The 21,137-nt window shown below is 37.5% G+C and overlaps 1 protein-coding gene across 2 annotated transcripts in view; it reads left to right on the top strand.

The window, feature by feature from the left end:
* Window positions 1-21,137, top strand: part of LOC126327217 (developmentally-regulated GTP-binding protein 2) — a 130,219-nt gene that overhangs the window by 88,352 nt on the left and 20,730 nt on the right. For both annotated transcript variants that reach the window (XM_049995869.1, XM_049995871.1), the window contains exon 5: window positions 15,124-15,231. In XM_049995869.1, the coding sequence (XP_049851826.1) occupies window positions 15,124-15,231 (108 nt within the window). The remainder of the gene's footprint in view (window positions 1-15,123; window positions 15,232-21,137) is intronic.

The raw sequence follows: 21,137 nt of genomic DNA, 5'->3' as shown, positions 1-21,137 counted from the left end.
CTCTGTTCCTTCCATTCCAACTATGTAAGCATTGAACAACTGTGTTTCATAAGCGAGTTTTATTCCACGTAAATTACTGAAAGATGGAACAGATTCCTCCTGGTACACAAAACAGGTTAAGACACTGATGCAGAAACAAAGAAAAAGCACATCAGATTTAAAAGAACACCAAATCTTTAACATTGGTGATGATTTACTAAAGCTTGAAACTTAAGTGTGAATTTCAGTGCAAGCTGAAACTCTGTTTTTTAATCTGGCAGAATATCCAGAGAGATTCTGTAGAAGCAACAACATACAATCAGTACCATCACTGCATGATAACTATGGGAATGGTACTGATGACAGTGCTAATAAAGCAGATTACTAAATATGGTTTTCTGAAATTCCTTCACCAAAGAAGAGTAATAAATACTCCAAAATTCGAATCAAGATCAGCGCCAACATGAATAATTTATTAAATAGATGTCGTTAGTGTAGTGAAACAACTTCAGTTACTGGTATACACAAGGCTTCAAGTTGAGATCTTATCCCAAGTAGGTTCTTTTCGGGATAACAAAATAGCTTCATTTCTAGCACTCACATGCAACTGCACATTCGCTGAAGGATCCCTACTGAATGGAAAGTTGTGCACATCACACCAATCCACAAGAAAGTAATTCTCTGACCTATAAGCTCAAATAAATAACATTGATTTGTAGTAGAATTTTTGATCCATTATCGTGTAATATTTCAAACAGGCTTGCCATAAGTTCTGGATGTCAGGGAATTTCAAACATTCCAGGGATATTCGCAAAAAATAAATAAATAAATAAATAAACAAATAAATAAATAAAAAGAAAAAAAGGGAAAATCTCATTTCTGCCTCTGTAGATGAAATGGTTTGTTTACCGAGACATCATGCATCCTCACTAGCTAGGTGCAGCTGGTACGTGCGCTTCTTCCCTACTCCCTCGTGCCTACTACTTCTCCCTTCTCTACCACTCCCCTCAGCTTTTGCACACAGTGCTGCCACGACTTCTTGCTGCTAGCCTAGCAGCTGCTGATGAGGCGCAGGGAGGTGTGAGCAGTGGTTTGTTTGGATCTGATTCTCAGCAACTGTAGAAGCAGTGGACAGAAATGGCAGTCATGTGTGCATGACTTGTGTCTCTGTGAATGTGTGTGTGCGTGCTTTTGTTTTATGACAAAGCCTATGGGTGAATATTTAGTTGTGATAGTATGACTATCTTTTCTGCGTGCCTATCTGTGGCTCAGCGATCATCTTTAGGGTGAGTGCACCTATCTTCAATATTATTGATTTTCAGAGTATTCACACAAGTTATCCGTTGCATGGAATGATCACACAGTCTCTTTTCATCAACATGCTTTCTGTGACTCATGAATAGCTGGTCACACAAGTGGTTTACCACGATGGGCCAAAACTACAGGCCATTTCTATATCTCTAACAGATTGGGCCTGCCGATCTGAAGCCTGTCATTTTCCACTAATGTTCAGGCCCCGTCCATCGGACCTAGTCTCACCAATTCGCCCACAGGCTGGGTGTGTACATGTGTGGCGAAATGTGGCAGATTTTCACGATATATCCATGGACCCAGGACTGTGCTACTCCTCGACAGATCAGAGACCATGGGCAATATATTCCAGGCATTGCGACTGTCTCATCACAAGTACCTTGTACGGCGTGATGTTTTATAGACATTTTATGTATTATAGTACATTTTGGCACTTAGAAAGTAGTTCAATGTATTAGAAAGTATGGCCGATAAGAAAATTGTGGTAGTCACTGCAGTTTATATGCTATGTACCTGTATATTATTCGAAAGAAAAATTGCACACTACTGGTAAAACAATAGGCATAATGCAGTGGGTAATAACCAACAATAATGAACATTTTTTGGTGATCACCTATAGTGTTAGTTTCTTCCCCGCCTTTTACTCTACTTTCAAGATCCCTACTTTTTTCTGAGGTTATTTCAGAAATCAGTGAAGGTATTTTAAATCTGTCTAGCGACTTTAAGGAAATGCGTATTTTTGTTACCAAATGTTTCATTTTATTGCAATAAGAAGAAGAAGAAGAAGAAGGAAAAAAAAAAACACGTGAGTGGTCTTTATGAAACACACATAGCATTCGGCCTGCTTTCTCTATCTAGAAACAGTTTGTTACAAAATATGTTGATGTCAGTACTTAAGATTTTTGCTCACGTTAGGAAACGCTATCTGCTTGAGAGTTTTTTTGTTTATGTGCTACTGGCCATTAAAATTGCTACACCACATAAATGACGTGCTACAGATGCGAAATTTAATCGACAGGAAGAAGATGCTGTGATATGCAAATGATTAGCTTTTCAGAGCATTCACACAAGGCTGGCGCTGGTGGCAACACCTACAATGTGCTGACATGAGGAAAGCTTCCAGCCGATTTCTCACACACAAACAACAGTTGACTGGCGTTGCCTGGTGAAACGTTGTTGTGATGCCTCGTATAAGGGGGAGAAATGCATAACCATCACATTTCCGACATTGATAAAGGTCAGATTGTAGCCTATCGTGATTGCTGTTTATCGTATCGCGACATTGCTGCTCGTGTTGGTCGAGATCCAATGACTGTTAGCAGAATATGGAATCGGTGTGTTCAGGAGGGTGATACGGAATGCCGTGTTGGATCCCAATGGCCTTGTATCACTAGCAGTCGAGATGACAGGCATCTTATCCGCATGGCTGTAATGGATCATGCAGCCACGTTTCAATCCCTGAGTCAACAGATGGGGATTTTTGCAAGACAACCATCTGCACGAACAGTTTGACGATGTTTGCAGCAGCATGGACTATCTTGGAGACCATGGCTGCGTTTACCCTTGATGCTGCATCACAGACAGGAGTGCCTGTGATGGTGTACTCAACGACGAACCTGGGTGCATGAATGGCAAAATGTTATTTTTTCGGATGAATCCAGGTTCTGTTTACAGCATCATGATGGTCGCTTCCGTGTGAATGCACATTGGAAGCGTGTATTCGTCTGGAAGCGTGTATTCGTCATCGCCATACTGGCGTATCACACGGCGTGATGGTATGGGGTGCCATTGGTTACACGGCTCGGTCACCTCTTGTTCACATTGACGGCACTGTGAACAGTGGACATTACATTCCAGATGTGCTACGAACCGTGGCTCTACCCTTCGTTTGATCCCTGCGAAACCGTACATTTCAGTAGGATAATGCATGACTGCATTTTGCAGGTCCAAAACATCTGGTCAATGGTGGCCAAGCAACTGGCTCGTCACAATATGCCAGTCACTACTCTTGATGAACTGTGGTATCATGTTGAAGCTGCATGGGCAGCTGTACATGTACACATCATGAAAGCTCTGTTTGACTCAATGTCCAGGTGTATCAAGAGCGTTATTACGGCCAGAGGTGGTTGTTCTGGGTACTGATTTCCCAGTATCTTATGACGATGATGATGATGATGATGATGATGAGTCTCATACTTCTTTACAGAGCGTAGGGGAGCGACGCGGGAGACCCGCGCCACCTTACTGGGCGAGGTCCTAGTGGAAGTGGTTTGCCATTGCCTTCCTCTGACCACAATGGGTATTCTCAGAGTCTATGCACCCAAATTGCATGAAAATGTAATCACATGTCAGTTGTTGTATAATATATTTGTCCAATGAATACCCGTTTATCATCTGCATTTCTCCTTGGTGTAGCAATTTTAATGGCCAGTAGTGTAAAACATCCTGGCAGATTAAAATTGTTTGCCCGACCGAGACTTGAACTCGAGACCTTTGCCTTTTGCGAGCAAGTGCTCTACCATCTGAGCTACCAGAGCGCGACTCATGCAGAACTAGTTCTGCAAGGTTCGCAGGAGAGCTTCTGTAAAGTTTGGAAGGTAGGAGACGATATACTGGCAGATGTAAAGCTGTGAGTACCAGGCGTGAATCGTGCTTGGGTAGCTCATATGGTAGAGCACTTGCCCGCAAAAGGCAAAGGCCTCAAGTTTGAGTCTCGGTCAGGCACACAGTTTTAATCTGCCAGGATGTTTCATTTCAGCGCACACTCCGCTGCAGAGTGAAAATATCATTCTGGTCAGTAGTGTAGTTCCTCATCTGGCAATATCCTTTTTTTTTGTATTGTACTTGCAAAGATAGATTTAAAGCACCTTCAGTTATTATAAAGCCGCTGTGGACAATATGGTCAAACAAACAAAGAAATTTTTTCTGAAACTTCATTTCAAAGTTTGTAGCTATTGTTTTTATAACACACTGTAGTTCACAGTTGGAACAGTGTCTAGAAATTTTTCATCCATCTCTTGGTACACCCTATATTTTACATAGTTGTTTGTGTATTGTTCGTCTGTCAATTTTCAAACACAAGTCATTGGGACAGCCCCTTCATTATATTTGTAACAACTAAAACTTGCTGTCTCTTGAAACCTACTCACTCAGAAGTGGTGCATTTTGAGTAACAGCTACGTTTCTCTTGTTTCCTTGTTAAGATTTAATTCCTTTGGCAAACCAAATGGAGTTTGCACAGTGTCACCTAGATATCTTCCTAACGCACTTGCAGGTGTGACAGAATAAGTATGCAATTACTAATATAAAGCAGTAGGTAAGAAAATTCCGCATGCTTATCATGTAGGAAAAATGCTCAAATATTTCAGTGCTATCATTTGTCAAAATCTCGTTTCTATAACTCGCTTGAGGGATGCTGAGAATATTTTAATCTCGCATTTTACTGGTACACTCTCAAGGTCGGGCCTACACACACACACACACACACACACACACACACACACACACACACAAACAGGGGCTGCAGGTATCAAAGAACCCACTGGAAATTTTTTGTGTGGCATCTCACCTTCAAAGGCGTATCACCACTTGATTGTTGCAGGAGTGTTGTCAACAAGCAGCTTTCCTTCCTCAGTCTTGTGGCCACTTTTGCAGTGTTCTAGTAGAGTATTATGGTGAAACGAAGCCAGGTGAAACTCAATGCTGTAGGACTCTAGGGTTGAGGGCATCAAGGCCCACAAGACATCAGAATTCCACGCATATTGCACAGCATGCAGCAAGTCTTTCGCTCTCAGCAACGTGAGGGAGATGGCCATAATCTCCTTCATGGAAGGAGCTAACACTTGAAACGCATTCGCGGCAGTTAAGAAGACAGCAGACATTTGTCTTTTACATCAGTCCTCAGTAAGTGAAGTGCTATGACTTTTAAGTGATGCATAGCCTCTTAAAGGCTGCACAACATCTCACTGACCTTAATGGGTCAATGACTGCATTGCATTTTGAGCCTGCTATTTTGGTGATGTGTTAGACAATTAAAAGGATATTCCAATAATGCTTTAAAATATAAGTGAGGAGAACAGGAACATTGACCAAGCTGGGAAACCTTGCTAACAGAGCAGAGTGACCGTCAGACTTTGGCATTTTTGTCATACCCTTGTGCAGCTTGATGTAACCCATCCTTTCTAATGTCAAGTTTTGGCATTCATTATGGAAATTTGCCACTTCTTTTTCAGTGAAGAGGGAGGATTGGCAAAGTATGCCTCATCGCCCTCCTTTCCCAAAGTTTCTGATTTTCTTGCTTCTTTAGACTAGGGGTTGATTTCATTAACCCCTTCTTCATCGCGCATCCTTTCTGAAACCAGACATATCCATCTATTGACATCTATTGTTCTTCCCTTGGTAGTAGATTCCTGCCAACTATCCTGATTTAGGCAGGAGACCCCGAGTTTCAGCTTTTTCTTCTGCCTCCCAATTATTCCATTATTTCTTCCGATTGTTAGCTAATGATCGTCAAATCTAAGATGGTTGTTTAGAAAAGCCATCATTTAGGTTTTTGGCCAACTATGGAAAGTCCTTTGCTTATTAATCTTTTTAATCGATGTACTTGTTGGAGTTTATAGAAATCAGGGAGTTGCACGCAACTTGTTATAGATTGTACTTTTCCTCTTTCCTGCGCATTTCGTAGACTGTATAATCATATTGTACAGTTTCGTGCTCTGTTTGGACCTAAGTTTGTGGCTTGTCACTGTGCCAGTACTGCCAAGCTAGTGATTTTCTCACTAAATCTGGGGTTTTGAGTATCAGTGTAGTGGCTAGTGGGAACTATGGTATATTTTAAAAATATTGCTTTTGAAACTCACTTGATCCATTCAATGTGCAGAAAGTAGCACTATTTAATTGATTAACATTTACTAGCTCTTGAATTTATATCACCTAAATATTTATAGTACAGGGTATTTTGTCTTCGTTCCTGTGTTGTTATGCGTTCTAGTATTAATAAATCTGCAGCTGCATGCATTGTGCATACATATAGCACCGAGATGTTAAAGTGGTGTTGTTTACATCATTGGATATTATTTTAGGAGTAAACATGGGTAAACTGAAGACATAGAATGCCCATAAATGTCTTGCTGTGTGGCTACATGATAGTAAATTTGTGGACTGGTTAGAAAGAATTTTTGGCAATGACACAAGTGCATCTTGTAAATTTTGTCGTAGTATTTAGTTAGAATCTTATGCCGACATATAAGCCATTGTGGCACAAAAAAATACAAAACAGCTGCAGCACCATTAAAAAAATCTTTAGAAGTGAACCAAGCTGAGGGTTCCCTTGCATTTTTTGCCATTGTGCGATCATAGCATATGGTCACTAAAGTGAATTGTACATGAGTAAATTTAGATAATGAAGTTGCCAGAAAACTTCAGGTGCATAGAACAAAACATAGTGCAGTTATAAAATGAGTGCTAAGGTCCTATTTTGTGGAAAATTTGCGGCAAGATATCGATGACAGTATGTATAACATTGTAATCAATGAATCAGCAGACATTAGCGTCACCAAATTTTTAGGAACAGCAATATGATGATACACTGCTGCAACCAGAGCAATCATTTCAAGATTTTAAAAATCAGCCGACCTCAAACATTAGCATTTTGATTTCTTGGAGAAATATTGCAACAATTTCCATGCATTATATGTCAAGGAAAGATCCATTTTTTGTATTTTATGACTTATGTACACAGCTAGCCTGCAGTTCATACATAAGGCATGGCAGATGGTTCATTGTACCATTTTCAGGTTATTCCTTTACTTTTTTGTTGGAACAGTGCGACGAAGGAGAAACGACCACCAAACTCTTTTGTGTTCATGCTCTGATTTATTTTATTATGATGATATCTTTTCCCTATGTAGTTGGAGGTTAACAAAATAGTTTCGAATTTGGAGAAGAAAATTGGTGATTGAAATTTTGTACGTAGCTTTCATCGCAACAAGAAATGCCTTCGTTTTTAATGTTTGCACCCCAACTCCTGTATCATTTCCATAACACTCTCTTCCCTATATCGGGATAATACAAAACGAGCTGCCCCTGTCTTTTAATATTTTTTATGTTCTCCGTGAGCCTTACCTGGTAATGATCCCATACCATGCAGCAGTACTGTAGCAGAGGACAGACAAGTGTAGAGTAGGCCACCTATTGAATGATTTGCTGCATCTTCTAAGCATTCTGCCCACAAAGTGCAGTCTGGTTCACCTATTCCACATATAGTCTTTCCAATTGAAGTTGTTCATAATTGTAATTCCTAGGTATCATAATACCTGAACATGAAAATAGAAGTACAAATTAATATTAATTATACAAGGAGGCCAATGAAACTTACATAATTCGAAAGGTACTTTCCCACAGTTTTGCCCAAAAATATTGTCTGCGTACATAGGTATTAGGGAGGTAAAAGGAAGTAGACACCCACTACGTTTACATGCAACCATTTTCCAAAAGACAAAAACCGAATTTTGAAAATGGTTTTTCGCTGTTATATTATGGTCTGAAACGGATTTGCTAGCCCAGTTAAATATGGCACCTGGAAAACCGTTGTAACATTTTCTGATTTAGTTAGCATGATCACTATTTCTCTTCAGTTAGATGAGCCGTAAACAGCTTCAGTCTATATTTCTACTTATACTTTACTGTACAAAAACCACCCCGCCATATTAGCCAAAAATTTCTAGAAACAACACGAGATCTGACAGCCCAAGCGCGTTTCAAAACTGGTTGCATTTACGTGGGAGTGAAAATCGATTCAGGAATTCGAAAACCTGCAATTATAAATGGATTTCCAGAATTTATTTTGAAGTGTTTACATGTTCATCCAGAAATGGTATTGGCAAATTGGTTTACGAAATCCGGTTTTGAGAGCGCCTTGTAAATGGAGTGATAGGCATATGGAGTGATAGGCATATAATGAAAGTGAATAACAGTTTTGCTATCTCTCACGTTGACACCATCTTCCACCATGTACTGATGAGTTGCTCGGGTACCAATGACACATGACAGTAACATTTCAACATTTCTTGAAATCGCTTTCTAGGGAGGTTCATGTTTTAATGTTGCAGATGGTTCACGTCACGCATAGCGGGCAGCTACAGTGCTGCAACTGCTACATCATTGATGTCAGCAGTGGAAAATGAAATTTAGTAACGAAGTCCTTAGAGGCAAAAAAGTTTATTAGCATCATTTTTCCCCTTACTTTCACCGAAGAGTAAACAGAACTAACTTCATATTCAGTTTCTGCTGTCGGTGCAAAATCTGAAATGTTTCTAATTTTTAATTTCTTCATTTTGAATAGCAAAAGCTTCCCTTATTGTGTAGGAACTATATTTATTTTAGGCTATGCCGCAAAGAACAACGCTATCGGGTTGGACAGGAAGATGATGAGCTAGAGAGAGAGTATTTTTACGTAAGCAAAGTAACAGGAATAATGTGGACGTTGATAACAATAATCATTGTGTAGCTTTGAACGGTACATTTAAATGTGCACTGAGCGTAATTCCAAATAATTCAGTTATATTTGTGGTTTACAGTCAAAGTTTTGTAATCCAAACCAATACATATCTCAGGTTTCTTTACACGATATAACAGCATTCACATTGTGTTGTCATGAGTTCATCTAACACAAATCTTATTTTTCAGCACTCTGTATCAAGGACTCATTTAAAAGGATCGAACAGTAAAAGAGAAATCAAAGAGTGACTTCAAGAATACTCATAGCTACAATGGAGCATTTGCTGTGGGTCAGATTGAGTGTATCACTTTAAGACATATGACTTTTTTAAATCACAGATCAGGTCCACTTACTCAATTGGTCAAATTTCGACCACAGGCAATACTAGTTTAGCTAAACTGACACCTTGAGATTCGTACGATTTATCTTCTAGCAGAAATTTGATGGATTTCTTTTAGTACCCATGTGGACGACCACAATTTTCTTCATTTACAGTCAATTGCCATTTTGCACACCATACAGATATTGACATTTGTATACCACATGGTGGAAAAAGTGAAGTTTCAAACCACCGAGAAAATGTTAAGTTTGCGACTAATAAAAAAAAATAATGGAATCTGGTCTTAGAATTATTTACATCATTTACAATTTGCCAATTAATTTCACTGAGCATGCTAGTGACCCGTTCAGGAAAATGTTACCGGATAGCAGTACAGCGAAAAAATACAGTTCTGCAAGAACAAAAATGGTCACAATCATGGGAGAAATGGTCAAGAAAACATCCCAACAGTTGAACAATGCTGCAGATAATGGTTAGTTCCAGTGTTTGTATTTGTAATTTATAGCCATTATAAAGCTTTTTGACATCACAGGAAAAGACTCACATCAGTTGTCTTGGGACTATACTCAAAAGAGTCATGATTTTTGATGAGTCGTATCTTCTAATTTCTTAAAACTACATCTCCCAATTTTTAGGTTTTAAAGGTTGTAGGTATGTAGTATCACGGGTCATGTCATTGTCTTATTTAGATATTTTGATTGTTTTTGGGGTGCTGGTACTTCCAGATCACACTCCCTGTTATCTGGCGAGGTAACTGTGCATCATAAATACGCTCCCTGGACTCCTGGTAAGATTGCGGTGACTGGTGAATTGGGAAGCTCGCAGTTGACAGTTGGTTTGTTGACCTCCCAGCTATTGCACCCTGGCATCACATCCACCACTGCCACTAACGCTGCGCTAACAGTTGTATTGTCACCTCCACCATTGCTCCTAACACTGCATCAGCTAACAGTCATATCAAAGTACCTGATTCAGAATGACGACACAAGAGCAAATATATTATGAACTTTGCATGCTGTCGAAAATCGCGTGCCCTTTTCTGCTACAGGAAAGCAGACTGCTTTGTTTCTGGTCCTGTTCCCCAATGCTAATGTAGCTAGTAAGATGCAGCTTGGGCAGACCAAGACATAATACAGTATTGTTCACTGCTTAACTCCACACTTTAGGAAAAACATTTTTGAAGATCTTGAAGGGGATATTCCTTTTGTAATCTTATCTGATGAGAGCCTTAATCAGGTGAAAGAGTTGCTGCAAGTAGATATTGCTCTCAGATTTGGATACAAACAAGTTGAAATGCACTATTTTTCATCTGCATTTTTAAGCCATTCCAGTGCTTCCAATATGCTGTATGGTTTTAAGACAGAAACTTCTGATCTGAATGTTATCACCCTGCTTCAAGTATCAACAGATGGGCTTAACGTCAGTTGGGCAACCTTAAACAATCTTGATCTGAAGACTATTCGTGGGAACAGTGCATCAGTTTTTATTTATATGGAATCTTAATACAATTCATCAGAGCTTCAAGAATGCAGCCTTAAAGACTAGCTGGGGCATTTTACCTTTCTGAGATGATTTATAATGTGTTGACGAATGTACCTTCAAGAAAAGGTGATTATAAAATATTTAATAAACCTGAAAATCCACCAAAAAATTTTTGCTCCTTGTAGTGGCTGGAAAACGAGGATGCAGCCGACCGGGGTTTAAAAATCGTCCTTTATCTAAAGACTTATGCAGACAAAGTAAAGAAGCACAAGATTAGAGTAGATACTTACAGCTGGCGAACAGTGTTGAAGTACCTTGAAGAGCCTCTACTGCCAGCAAAAAAATTTTTTTTGTGCAGGTCATACCCTTTTTGAGGAAATTCCGTGGTGCCCCCATGCCACCTTTCCTGTACAATGCTTTGTTGCCTCTACTTGCTGATGTGATGTCCTCAGTTATTAAGGCTGCAGTATTATCTGCCACAAAACCTGTATGTGATATAATACTTGATAATGAAGCTGGTCTTATTCCTGCAGTAGACATGAATGTATGTCATGTTTTATGGTCTGAGCTCTGAAAATAAAAGTGCATGCTAAAGGGGCACTGATGCGCATTCAGGTCTGAGTGCAGGGACTTTCTAATCAAAATGTGGTCGAACGACCTCCTTGCATCACCTTTGAAGTACAGCATATGTAGATACATAAGCTTTTGTGATCCAGTTGTGATAAATAGCAGTGCAAGAACTAGCAAGACTAGAGTCTTTAATGCCTTGCAGAAATTCTCTTCATAGAATTAGATAGTGCTGAGGACTGTGATAACGTTGAGAAAGAGTTCATACGGCTTGTTGCTAAGGAGGAATTTTTGGATCTCCGTGCAAACAACGGGAGGACTGAGACGAGAATCAATTACTTTTGAAGAGACTTATTGGAAGGTGATACCACCTGTCGATGTTTGTATAACTTTTTTAAAAGATTCTCATTTTGAGCTGTGGTTAAGCCTTTGTAGAGCAAGGTCTTTCCATTAATAAAGACTGTATATAGTCAACCAAGAAACAAAGTCATTGGAAGCCATACATAAAGTATACAATGACCTTAAATCAGCTGGTGGTATCTTCAAGATTGACATTAACAAAAGAATGATTGTGGAATATTTTGGTGCTTGAGATTGGTATGGTGAGGCTTTAAAGCAGAAGCAACACGAAGAAGAAGAAGAAGAAGAAGAAGAAGCTGAGAGAGCTAGACAGAAAGGGTCCATTGTCCAGCATGTTAAATAATTGCTGGCCAAAGTATCATGGATACTGGCTGAAAGAGCCATTGTACTGAGTGGAATTGGAGAGATTGCTTCTCTCACAAACAAGTTTTGACCAGTTTTCATTGAGTGATTTGATTTGAATTGTTCGTTTGACAAAATACAGAATATTATTATTTGGCAGAGAAAAATCACAGAACATACCCCAGTGCTGTTCTTGTTTTTTAAACTTTAATGTTGTATTATACAATATATTTCTTGTGCATTTGTCTTGCTTGGATAGTTCATAAATCCTATATTGTAGGACAAGGGTGTTACCAAAGTATGAAACCTAATGAAAAAGATGACTGAAAAGACCTACATTTTGATGTTCAGTTTACCAGACTCCTCAGGATATGAATACATGTTTTATACAGTCTAGTTTGTGTCCTTTTCTTCTATAATTCATTGTAATATTTTGTGCCAGAATTTTGAGCATAGGGGAGAGCCCATAACAATCCATGCTACCGATAATTTAGGGAAATAATGGCCAGGCAGCTTATGTGCTAGATGTAAACTGCACACAAAGAAAAGAAAATTCATGAAGAAATTAGTTACAAAATGTGTGACACAGCTGTTGCCAAAAAGTATTTCAAGCCATGTATTGTAATACATTTGTTACTTCGTTTCCATCAGTTGTGAAGGAGCCTCACAGCCATTCTGCGGATGAACATCTTACTTCACAGCCTTTTCAGGCACACATCATTACCCACATCTTTCAGTACCTATCTCAAATTTAGTTGTTCTGTGCAAGAGTGTAGGTTTGTGTCATAAAACAACAGACACTGCTGATCTGTCAGGAGGGTGTGTGACAACTGATAATCATCTGTGTAAAGAAAGATGTATCCTAAGGAATAATTTTTTGATGTCATCTGTGCTGCAATATTTGTCCTCAGCCCATTATTTGAAAAATTTCTTATATGGTTTGAGACAAAACTTGAAAATGAGATAGTAGTAAATCAACATTGTAATTGTACATGTGAACTTCCATTTCTAGTAGGGTGTTGCAAGGATGTGTACTATAGTTATGATGTGAATTGTTAAAAATTCTTAGTTTCTTTCTTAACAACTTTTCAGGTACATTGTGTAAGATGTTGGGCAGGTAAACATTCTGTATTTGCTGAACGTTAACTTCAAGTACAAATTTTAAATTTCCTATCCCTGCACATAATAAGATATATAATAACCCCTGTTTAAAAATGATGAAGAAATGTACTGTTATTATTTTTATTTTATTGTTATATTATTTTAGCACTTGTGTATAGTTGTTCCAGTTGCTCAGTTCTCCAGCCCCAGATGGTAATTATTGGGACTGCTGATAATTATCGGGACTGCAGCTATGTAAAAATACACATTTTATCACTCAAGACTGAATATAATGTCTGAATCCATTGACTGCCTATTTTATACATGTAGTGTGTTTTCTCACAGCTTAAAATTTGAGTTTTACATGAAAGGACTGAAGGTGTCACCTAATTTCCTGAAAATTACTGAATTTTCACATATTGCAACATCTAATTAAAAGGCAAAACTGCTTAGTTTTCATGTAATAGTAAGATTGTGAGTGTTTTAGATATAAAAGCTGTTGTGACATACTTCAAATTTGTTACTGATTTTAATCTGGTGAACAGTTTTCTGTTCATATTGAATTCTTGCACTGTGATTTGTATGATGATTTGATGCCATCACATATGTTAAAAAGGTTTGCATCCATGAAAAATATGTTTTATCTTTAAAAAGCATTGATAGAAGCTATAATATGGTATTAATATAAACACCTTAAAATCAAAGTATTCAATGTGATGTATGAGATATAAATTATAATTAAATGTTAGGTTCTATCATAAAAGATTCTTTTAAATTATGGTTTCATAATACGTCACTGCCACAATTATTAGATGAAAAACAATTTTAACCAAGTAAAATTTTCTGTACACACTTCAATATTTTGCTTTGATGAATTTGTGTTTTTAGGGATACAGATTTGTGTCCATACTTGTTCTGCAGTTGAAGAGGACTGATATGTTTGCAGCATTTTTACCTGAGTGTCTTACAATTTAATGTTCAGCTTCTGTTTATTTAAAAATTAAATAAACTAACCAAAAAAGTAAGCTAACAGAAACAGAAGCCAAGTTCTTGAATAAAATGTTTTTGTCTCAGTTTTTCCTGTTTCAGTATCAGCAATTACAGGATTGATATTAATTCAAAGGTAGAGTTAACTCGTTAATAAAAACAGAAATTCTTCATCCAAAAATTGCCTTTATTTACACGAACTTACTCTTCTGTAAAGTTTTTTCGTAAAAAAAAAAAAAATAAATAAAAAAAGCTTTACATATTTGTGAGACAGTTACGGTCGAAAAATAGTCAAAATGGCTTCAAGTTCTTCTCCTTACCTGTTTACTTACCCCTCAGATCACAAATCCTGTAAAGGAGGCAACTTGCTGTTTATTCTAAACTAGAGGGTTGGTAATGGGTAGAAATACAGAACCCCTTACATTTTTTGGCCAATTTACATATTTACTTACACTTGAGATCTCAAAATTTGACAGCGAAAAGTGCTAATACTTGTATGGAAATCAGGGAATTTCACTTGGGGAAACTTGCAACAGCGTTGTTCAAAGAAAACACACTATTGACACACAAGCAACATGGATCCAGAAAGAATCTTTCTTGTGAAACACATCTTGTTCTTTATAAACATGAAGTAATGAGTTCTGTTAACAGGGGATTTCAGGGTAATTCCATATTTCTTGATTTCCAAACGACTTTTTTTCCTATCAGAAAGATTACAGCTCTTATTAAGTGACAGGATGAAACTTCCTGGCAGATTAAAACTGTGTGCCCGACCGAGACTCGAACTCGGGACCTTTGCCTTTCATGAAATTAAAATCACCATCTTTCACCTTCGAAAGCCATCATGTTTTGTTGACTCCCAGCTACAGTGTGGTAAAACAGAAGACTCAACTTGCGCAGAAATGTATAGGGGTTCATTTTTGCCACATACTCATAGGGATTGAAAAAGCTGGAATAGAGTATGAACCATCTGCCAAACATGTACATGTAAATTGCAGTGTAATCAAAGATGCAGAGCTGGAAGTACATTTAATCATCTGTGGAACAAAAGTTTGCAGATCATTTCTATCACTCCCTCTCCTTAAGCTTATTGTAATGATGTCTGTTCTCAACATATCACTACGTATTTAATTTATTATTATTTTTTTTTTTTCAGGTGAAGAAAGGTGGTGGCCTGTCGTTTAACTCTACTTGTCCTCTTACACGAGTGGATGAGAAACTTGTGCAGATGATTTTACACGAGTATAAGATATTCAATGCTGAAGTGAGTATAGGAAGAAACAAGTAAACACAAAAGAAAATATTTTTGTTTGATTGGCTTGCCACTAGGCTACCAGAGCATTATGACTACCCCCATTACAATGAAAAAATCATGTACTTGAATGTAGAGGTCATATGATGTGATATGAAAGATGCTTTGCAGATACCAAGATTGCCAAGAAATCATCTGGTCAACTGGGTGTACAAAAATGGAAAAAGCTGCAGGTGGCACTAACAAAAGTCTACAAAAGAGTCTTATGGAAACTGCAGTTTCATTACATTTGTGTCAGGTTGTAACTATTAATTCATTAGTGAGAGGTGAGAGAATGGTGGTAAAACCACAAACAAATGACAAGGTTCCAGATGCCCAGATCTGATTCGGTAGCATGTAAGAAGCAAGAGTATTGGAGCACACCATTCATTTCACATTGCTGCAAATAAATCACCAAAAAGATGTGTGGATCCATTTTGAACGTAAAAAAAGAACTGTTCACTAGGATTTCAGTGGGGACAAGAACATTTTGAAACAATCGGAATGAGATTCCTGATCACATGAATCACACTTGATATTAAATTGCATCATTGGCATGACAGAATACTTTCTTTCTGTGAGAACAACTTGTCTGTAGTTGCCCTCTGGGGTAGACATAGACCAGAAGCGATTGTTTTATGCAGTGTAGGGCAGTTATATACACCTTCTTGAGATCTGTATTTGTTACAGAAGGAACTATGAAAGCTGTAGTTTTTGACTGTATCGAGGGCAATTTCTTCTCAAATCACAGAGGTCAAGAGTGAATGTGTCACATCACTATTCCAAAGTTTGCTGAAAAAAATACATGTTGAAGTTCCTCATGATACCTCTCCAAAACTACAATATTTTGATTTTCCGATGATTTGTAAAAATGTTACAGACCTCTCTAAATGAGAATATTTGTGAAAATGTCATAATGAAAGGGAACATTGAAACATTATAATAAAGAAAGTGAAGGTAATAGACAACTGAATTCATTTTCAAAAAATGGTTCAAATGGCTCTGAGCACTATGCGATTTAACATCTGTGGTCATCAGTCGCCTAGAACTTAGAACTAATTAAACCTAACTAACCTAAGGATATCACACACATCCATGCCCGAGGCAGGATTCGAACCTGCGACCGTAGCAGTCGCGCGGTTCCGGATGGAGCGCCTAGAACTGCGAGACCACCGCGGCCAGCAATTCATTTTCAATAGGTATTTTGTTCTCAATACTATGAGACATGATGAATACATACACGTCTGAGCTGTTTCTTTCTTTCGGTTTTTTAAAATAAACTATGAAAATTTGTAACGTTCTGCGAATTTCAAAATTATTTCTTGAAAATATGGAGTCACTGGATGTTAACTGTCTTGGGAAATGATAAAGTGGATGGACTGCTAACTGTCAGCTATGACAGACTGCTAACTGTCAGCTATGACATTAAGGCATGAAATTCTTAATCTGTCAAGAAATTGTACATAAAGATGAAAGAATCTAATAGTTTTTGGTTATTTAGAAATTATTTTTTCCAAAACTCCCATCCTAAATGTTCTGAAAATTTCATGGTATGTTAGTCAGTCATTGCAGTTAGGGAATGTACAGTCAGAGTGGGCAATACTTGTCTGTACAAAATGTGAGAAATTTTTTAGGTGGACCTAGCTCTACTCTCAAGGTCAAAAAAATTATGGAAACTTAAATATTTAAATTGATTTTAAGCAAATGTCATGCAAAATTGGTATTTTCAAATCAAAGTAATTTACTTTACAACATATAAGTGAGTGGGAAAGCAGTTTATAATTTTGTTTAAAAGCATTTCATAACAAAAATGAAAGACAGAATATTTATACCCATTTTTCTTTTTATGAATTATTCACAAATTATAATTGTTTTGTGTCATGATTTTACTTCTTCATGACTGTCCATGAATTAAAAATGCCTATAATGTAACAATCAACACTGCAGTATTGAAAAGAGTTCATTTGTTTTTTCATCCGCCTCTCATTGAACTTGTACAGCCAGCTGAATTTGCACATGGACAAGGATGGTCCAACAAGAGCAGCACTTGGGAAATGGGAACTGCACACTAATTTTTTGATGCTGTCCATGCTGGCCATTTGAAAGCATTAGCAGGACCATGAAGTGTTATAAAGGAGACTGTTAAATCTTGCAGCTCATGAGAGGCACGTATTAACTGTCCCACCCACAACTGAAATGAAGTGGCTCACATCAAGTCTTCTAATGTATGCATTTTCATACGTAGCAACAGACTGCATTTTGTGGAGAATATTTCTTGCAGTGTATGTGCCACACCAGGATGCAGCCCAGTTGTGACTTGATTGAATTCCTATGACCTCTCTTTTTAAACAGAATTCCCTTAATGTACTTTCATTTAGGATTAAGAGTTTCATGTTTGTTATTAAAGTTGATCTGATATGTACAAATCCAGTAGCATCTCTTATAGCATCAACAGCTTCATGCTGGAAATTAAATCTTGTTACAATATGTTTACAGAGGGTTCCTACGCCATCACATGCACGTTTTCCATGTCTTGTTGCTGAAAATATCCATTTTCTTGTCTTATTTCCTGTACTACAGTATTGACCAAGCACATAAAGCTGAAAGCAGTTTTTAAAGTGAAATTCTGTGCCATCAGTCACATACATATGTTTAGAAAATGCATGGTCTCTAGATGCTATGCCATCAATTATCATGCTGACAGCATAACATGCATGTGTACTGTCAAGAATGAGATCATCACTGACCAATAGCAAAACAGTGTGATGCTTCAATGAATTGAGCAGTACATATGAATATTGATACCAGTGATGTGTGCCAGTGTTAACTTTGAATTTTGTTTTGCAAAGCAACAGACCAGTTTTCAGCAAAGTTGAAATGAAGAACTGATGTGTCAGCATTCTGGGATGTGGCTGATTTTACTTCTGCTATGGCCTGTTTCTGAATCCTCTGGATATGATGGTGAGCTATTTCTTTCTGTAACAAACTTCTCTGGCTCTACTGTCTTCTTCACCATGTCTCCTCCCTCCCACAATGCATAAGTAATGTCATTGCCAGTGTCCTGAAGGTGTAGTGCTGAAACAGTAATCATTTCAGCACCAGAACGCATTGCACACTTCAGAAACAGACATTTATCTTTACGGCTCTTGACATATACTCAAAAGCATCAGGTCCATCTCTGTGCACTTCTCTCCTGTGACACTGCTTGTGGGGAGATGAACAAGTTTCATATTAGTGCAGTAAATACATGTGCATACTTCCTTCACTTACTGGAATTTTACCCATTTTCTTTGTAAAGAGTAGAATATTAAGAGGCCAATTTTTAAATTCGATTTCTCATTTTTCATTAGGAGGTATGCTTCTCTTATTAATTTTGTCATATATTTTTTCATCTTTGTAACTTTTTCACCGTTTTCACTAACAGATATGACATCAGCCTGGTTAGGACTTTGCATGCTGCAAACTTTGTCCTCATTTAGGTAATATTCCAAAGCAACAGTAAGCATATCATCTTGCAACAGATGCCTACAATAAGAATCTGGGCTTGCCCAAATACCTTTCTCATTCTTTATTTTACAAGCTTTTGAAATCAAATAATGTGAGGAAGTGGTATCTGAGCAGCTGCCTGGTATCAGTGTCAGTAACTGTACCTTCTCAGTATAGGTGGCTGCGGAGATAGTAATATTTAGGTTTTGAAACGACACATCACAGTTTGTGCACATACAAGCATATTAAGTTCTGCACCAAATGCATCTACATTGTACATTCCACAAAGTTTGGAAGATGTTAATAATAATAATGAGCGTATGGCATTGTTGGCCGGGAGACCCCTCGTGGGGCGGTTTGGCCGCAGCTTGTGTAAAACTTGTTTCAGTTTCATCCATTTTTTTTTTTACATAGTTTTCTTCTTGTGCTTCTTACCTTTCGTGGACGTTTACAGGGATTTATAGTAGGAACTATGGCAGAAATAGTAACATTCAATGCATCAACAGCTTCATACCCAGGAATATAAACACCTGCATTGTCTTCTTCAGTTTCATATTTGGGCTATGATGATTGTTCAGGTGGGTTGTGGCTCAATTTCTTCTTGTAATGGGTGTATCAATTCCTACACAGTGGGTGTGATGGTATTACCATTACTTGAGGACCAAGATATTTCTGCAATACCTTTAACATATTTCCAACATTTGTGAAGTGTTTTTCAGTTTCTTCAACACCACCTTGTATCTTTTTCCATAGTCCAAACAACTCACTCTTTCACTCTGTATTTCCTCACTGACATTGTATCTAACAAAAAGCTCAAACCAAACAGAAAACTCGACACAGAATGGTTTATATGCAAGTTCTCACTTATTTGTTATAAACAGAAGAGTGCTGGATACAGAACTGCCAACATTATTTTACACTAGAAATTCAGTGATGCAAAATATGCAGAATCTTGAAAAATTTTTAGTATTTTACACAGAAAAATATTGCCTTCTGTGTTTGCACTGACTGCTAACATGTTAACGAAACAATATTTTGTGTAATTCTTAAAGGTTTTTGGATGGGAGTTTTGGAGTAAATAATTCATAAAAACTCATCAAAATGCAATTTGTTTACTTTTTAGTAATAAATATTTACATAAAAAGATAGCTGGAGCAGAGAAGATACTGTTTATAATTACATCAGTAGTATTTGGAAATATGACAGGAAAGACAGCATTCTGTGACTTTCCAAATTGTAAAAAAAAAAAAAAAAAAAAAAAAAAAAAAAAAAAAAAAAAAAAAAAAATCTTTTTTGAGTGAAAAATTTTGTATTTTCTTATTAAATTTGTAAGTTAAATGAAGCCCATAAATGTGTGGTTGTAGTCTAAATTTCAACCAAGAGGGAACTATAACACAAAACATCTGGTAGGTCTCCACTACCTTTAGTGTTATATATATATATAACATACACAAAATTTCGAACTTTCGCAACCGGGATTGGAATGACTCCTTACCCTCTCCCTTAAAACCCACATCCTTTCGTCTTTACCTCTCCTTCCGTCTTTCCTGAAGAAGCAACCGTTGGTTGCGAAAGCTAGAAATTTTGTGTGTGTGTTATTTTATTGTGCCTGTCTACCGGTGCTTTCCCGCTTGGTAAGTCTTGGAATTTTTGTTTTTATATAGGGAAACATTCAACATGGGAAAAATATATCTAAAAACAAAGATAATGTAACTTACCAAACAAAAGTGTTGGTATGTTGATAGAGACACTAACAAACACACACACACAAAATTCAAGCTTTCGCAACCCATGGTTGCTTCATCAGGAAAGAAGGAAGGAAGGAGAGGGAAAGACAAAAGGATGTAGGTTTTAAGGGAGAGGGTAAGGAGTCATTCCAATCCTGGGATTGGAAAGACTTACCTTAGGGGGGAAAAGGGACAGGTATACACGCGCACGCACCCCCCCCCCCCCCCCCCCCCCCCACACACACACACGTGTTTTTTATTGTGTCTAACTACCAGCGCTTTCCCGTTTGGTAAGTCAAAGCATCTTTTTTTAATATATTTTTCCCATGTGGAGTGTTTCTTTCTATATATATTCTCTACCGTTTTAAGAGTTGTTTACAAAATAATTTTGTGTACCATTTACAAATATTAAGATAAACTGAAAATACTTTATTTCTTAACGCTTATGATATAGAGGTCTAATACATATTTTTTGCAGAGAAATTCATGACCATGGGTTGACAGGACCTGTATGATTTGAGATGAAATCACCCTCATTGCTGGTGTCTGGTATCCCTTTGTGATACCTTCACCACCAGACACAGCATTTTATTGAAATAATTGATTTAAGGAGTATGATGTCAAATTGTAATTGAAAGCCTGCCCTTCTAATTTGAAAACACGTAG

The sequence above is a fragment of the Schistocerca gregaria genome, chromosome 2 (genome assembly GCF_023897955.1).
Source record: "Schistocerca gregaria isolate iqSchGreg1 chromosome 2, iqSchGreg1.2, whole genome shotgun sequence".
Classification (NCBI taxonomy): domain Eukaryota; kingdom Metazoa; phylum Arthropoda; class Insecta; order Orthoptera; family Acrididae; genus Schistocerca; species Schistocerca gregaria.
Note: the sequence above shows the minus strand (reverse complement) of the source record. Positions and strands in the feature narration are given on the sequence as shown.